This window comes from Littorina saxatilis, linkage group LG3 (assembly GCF_037325665.1).
Source record: "Littorina saxatilis isolate snail1 linkage group LG3, US_GU_Lsax_2.0, whole genome shotgun sequence".
Lineage (NCBI taxonomy): Eukaryota > Metazoa > Mollusca > Gastropoda > Littorinimorpha > Littorinidae > Littorina > Littorina saxatilis.
Window position 1 is genome coordinate 13,766,044 of NC_090247.1, and position 2,905 is coordinate 13,768,948.

Below are 2,905 nucleotides of genomic sequence, written 5' to 3' on the forward strand. Positions count from 1 at the left end.
CCTCTACTGTCCCAGAGTACCTGCAGCCTGCGTGTGCGAAGGTTACGCCTTCAAGTGTTCTGCGAAGATTCACCTGCCTATACATCTTTACCTTCGTTATCTGGATCTGAGTTACGGTGCCAGAGTGTCACTGCAACTTATGGACCGGATGGAGTATCTCTTCCTCCTCAACGTTTCCCACTGTGGTCTGGATCAAGCCAACCTGCCCAACATGCTTTCGCTTCAGATTCTGGACCTCAGTTTTAATTCCTTGACTGGCCTCGCTTCTCTCCATCTGGACAATGTTCCCCGTCTGGCGTACCTAGATCTCTCTCATAATCCACTTATGAAAATCGTAGGCACTGAATATACTTCAACGATACACGTGAGTAGGTTTTACAATCTAAAGACGTTGATAATGACCAGCGTTGGCTTTCGTAAAATAGAGAACAAAGCACTGAGTCCTCTGTCTTCACTCCAACATCTGGACATAACGATGAATTCGGTTAGGTGTTTCGGCACAGAATCTCTGTCTGTCCTGACGGCGCTGACACAGTTGTACACACATCAGTCCAAGCTCTGCTGCAGTTATTTTCATCCATCGTTATCAGAGTGCTTTGCTCCTGTGGATGAACTGTCTTCGTGCAGTGACTTGCTGGCCCAGCATTTCTTCAGGGTGTGTCTCTGGCCATGGACCCTGGCTGTACTGGCAGTGGTTGGTAACGTTGGAGTTCTCGTATACAAGCTGTTTGTCAGAGTGCAGAACTTGGCACCAGCGTCTAGGATTCTGGTGACAAACCTGTGTGCCTCGGACCTCCTGATGGGGATCTACATGACGATGATCGGAGTTGCGGACGCACTGTTTCGCGGCGAGTACGTGGTCAAAGAAAACGATTGGAAAGACAGCATTGCGTGTACCACTGCAGGCTTCCTGTCTTTCGTTTCCAGCGAGGTTTCAGCTTTGGTGATTTGCCTCATCACCCTGGAACGCGTTCTGGTCATCTGCTTTCCCTTTAACAAGCACATCCATCTGAGCCGTAGACTGGCCATCGTGACCTGCTGTGGAGTCTGGCTGGTCGGTTTTGCTCTCGCTTCAGCGCCCCTGGTTGCTGGCATGGACTTCTATGGTCAGAACGGCATCTGCACCCCTCTGCCCATCACGCGACAGCAGTTTTCGGGGCAGACCTACGCTTTTGGCGTCTTTATCGTTCTGAACTTAATTATCTTCATCTTGATCGGTGTCGGCCAGGTGTTCATCTATTGTGCTGTCCGAAACGCCAGCAGGGCTTCGGGCACACAGCGACCAGAGCAGGACATGACCGTCGCCCGGCGTCTTCTTCTGATCGTCCTGACCGACTTCTTCTGCTGGTTTCCTATCGGTGTGATGGGACTGCTGGCTGCTCAAGGCACTCCTATTCCTGGCGAGGTCAACGTGTGGGCCGCCATCTTTGTCCTGCCGCTCAACGCGGCGCTCAACCCCTTTCTGTATACACTGAACGGGTTGCGGGAGAAATGGAGAAAGCAGAAAATGGAGAAGGCCACGAAGAAAACCCTGGGCAAGCTACAGATGGAGGTTCCAAGATGGCAGTCAGCCAATGTTGAGGAGCTGATGAGAATCTGCGTTCGCTCAAAGTTGGTGCAGAAAGAAACGATGACGAGAATTGTCGGCATCAGCTATGTGCAGACCACAAACACGACTGACAGAGAAGACCTGTAGATTTAAAATGGAATTGTCTGAGATCTTCTTCTTCGTTCATGGACTGAAACTCCCAAGCTACGCAATTCACGGTGACAACCTCGAAGTTTAAAAAGGAAACCTGTCAATGGTATTGTAATTCAATCTGACCACGAACCCTTTCCTGCTTACAAGAGGGTGCAGATAGACCGAATTGGTTCTGTTCTGTTCACAGACTTTCAGTTTCCTTACCTGCAAGGGACAAGTCCCAAGATATACATATCCGTATTCCTATCTTATCACTCTCGCTCCTGGGTGATTTCTTTCACATACACGTTTCCTCCTTTTGTTACTGCCAAGGCTCCCCATGGACGCCCCATCTAGAGAGTCCCACTTTCAAATTTCAGAGGGTCCATGGACCCCCTCAGCGGAGTTTTATAGAGTCCCAATTGTCCAGGCGCCCCAAAGTCCTCGTGTACTGATTATACATTGTAATCACGCTTTGTGTAAAATGAAGTTTCTTTTGTTGTGGGAATATTCCAGGAGAAAATTTTAAGAGCAGAGAGATGATGGCACGGAAATTAAGTTTTGTTTCTTTAGAAAGCTATTCATTTTTTTAAAGGTCCTCGATAAAAAAAAAAGCTCAGAAAAAGTGTTTTGTTTGCATATAAAGTAATTTTCGAAGGACTTATGGGTAAAAATTGACGGTTTTTTGCGACTGTTTAGGGTAAAACGTGTAGTTCATGGGACACATTCATCTTCAAGAATAATAGATATAGAACTTTGAAGTGTGTTTTATTTCATTCTTAACAGGCCCCAGATCTAGTAACAAAGCAACAGTTTCATATTCATGCACATATTTTGTTTCCTGGGTAGATATCACAGGCACAAACTATTTTCGGAAAAAAAGCAATTTTTTTTACTTTGACAGTGCTTCTTTCTTTCTTTATTTGGTGTTTAACGTCGTTTTCAACCATTCAAGGTTATATCGCGACGGACAGTGCTTCTAAATTCATCCAAAAATCATGGTAAGTCTCTCAGTCTCTAGGTAAAGACATCATTTCTGATAATTTGTTTTTTTTTAAGTAAAAAGATTGAACATATAGTCTGGAAGATGAATAGTTCCCATTGACGGTGCTTGTGTTCAAAAAAAGATTCTGTGTGTGTGTGTGTGTGTGTGTGTGTGTGTGTGTGTGTGTGTGTGTGTGTGTGTGTGTGTGTGTGTGTGTGTGCTTGTGTTGAAACAAGGAA

The 2,905-nt window shown here is 45.9% G+C and overlaps 1 protein-coding gene across 1 annotated transcript; it reads left to right on the forward strand.

Moving 5' to 3' along the window:
- The first annotated feature begins 792 nt into the window (after nt 1-792).
- LOC138960858 (relaxin receptor 2-like) lies at nt 793-1,944 on the forward strand. The gene has a single exon (XM_070332499.1). It carries the CDS (start codon nt 800-802, stop codon nt 1,694-1,696), a length of 897 nt encoding a protein of 298 aa, XP_070188600.1. The 5' UTR covers nt 793-799; the 3' UTR covers nt 1,697-1,944.
- Nucleotides 1,945-2,905: the final 961 nt, after the last annotated feature.

Coding starts and splice junctions, on each gene's coding strand:
- LOC138960858 (XM_070332499.1), top strand. CDS start 800: ATGGGGATCTACATGACGATGATCGGAGTTGCGGACGCACTGTTTCGC.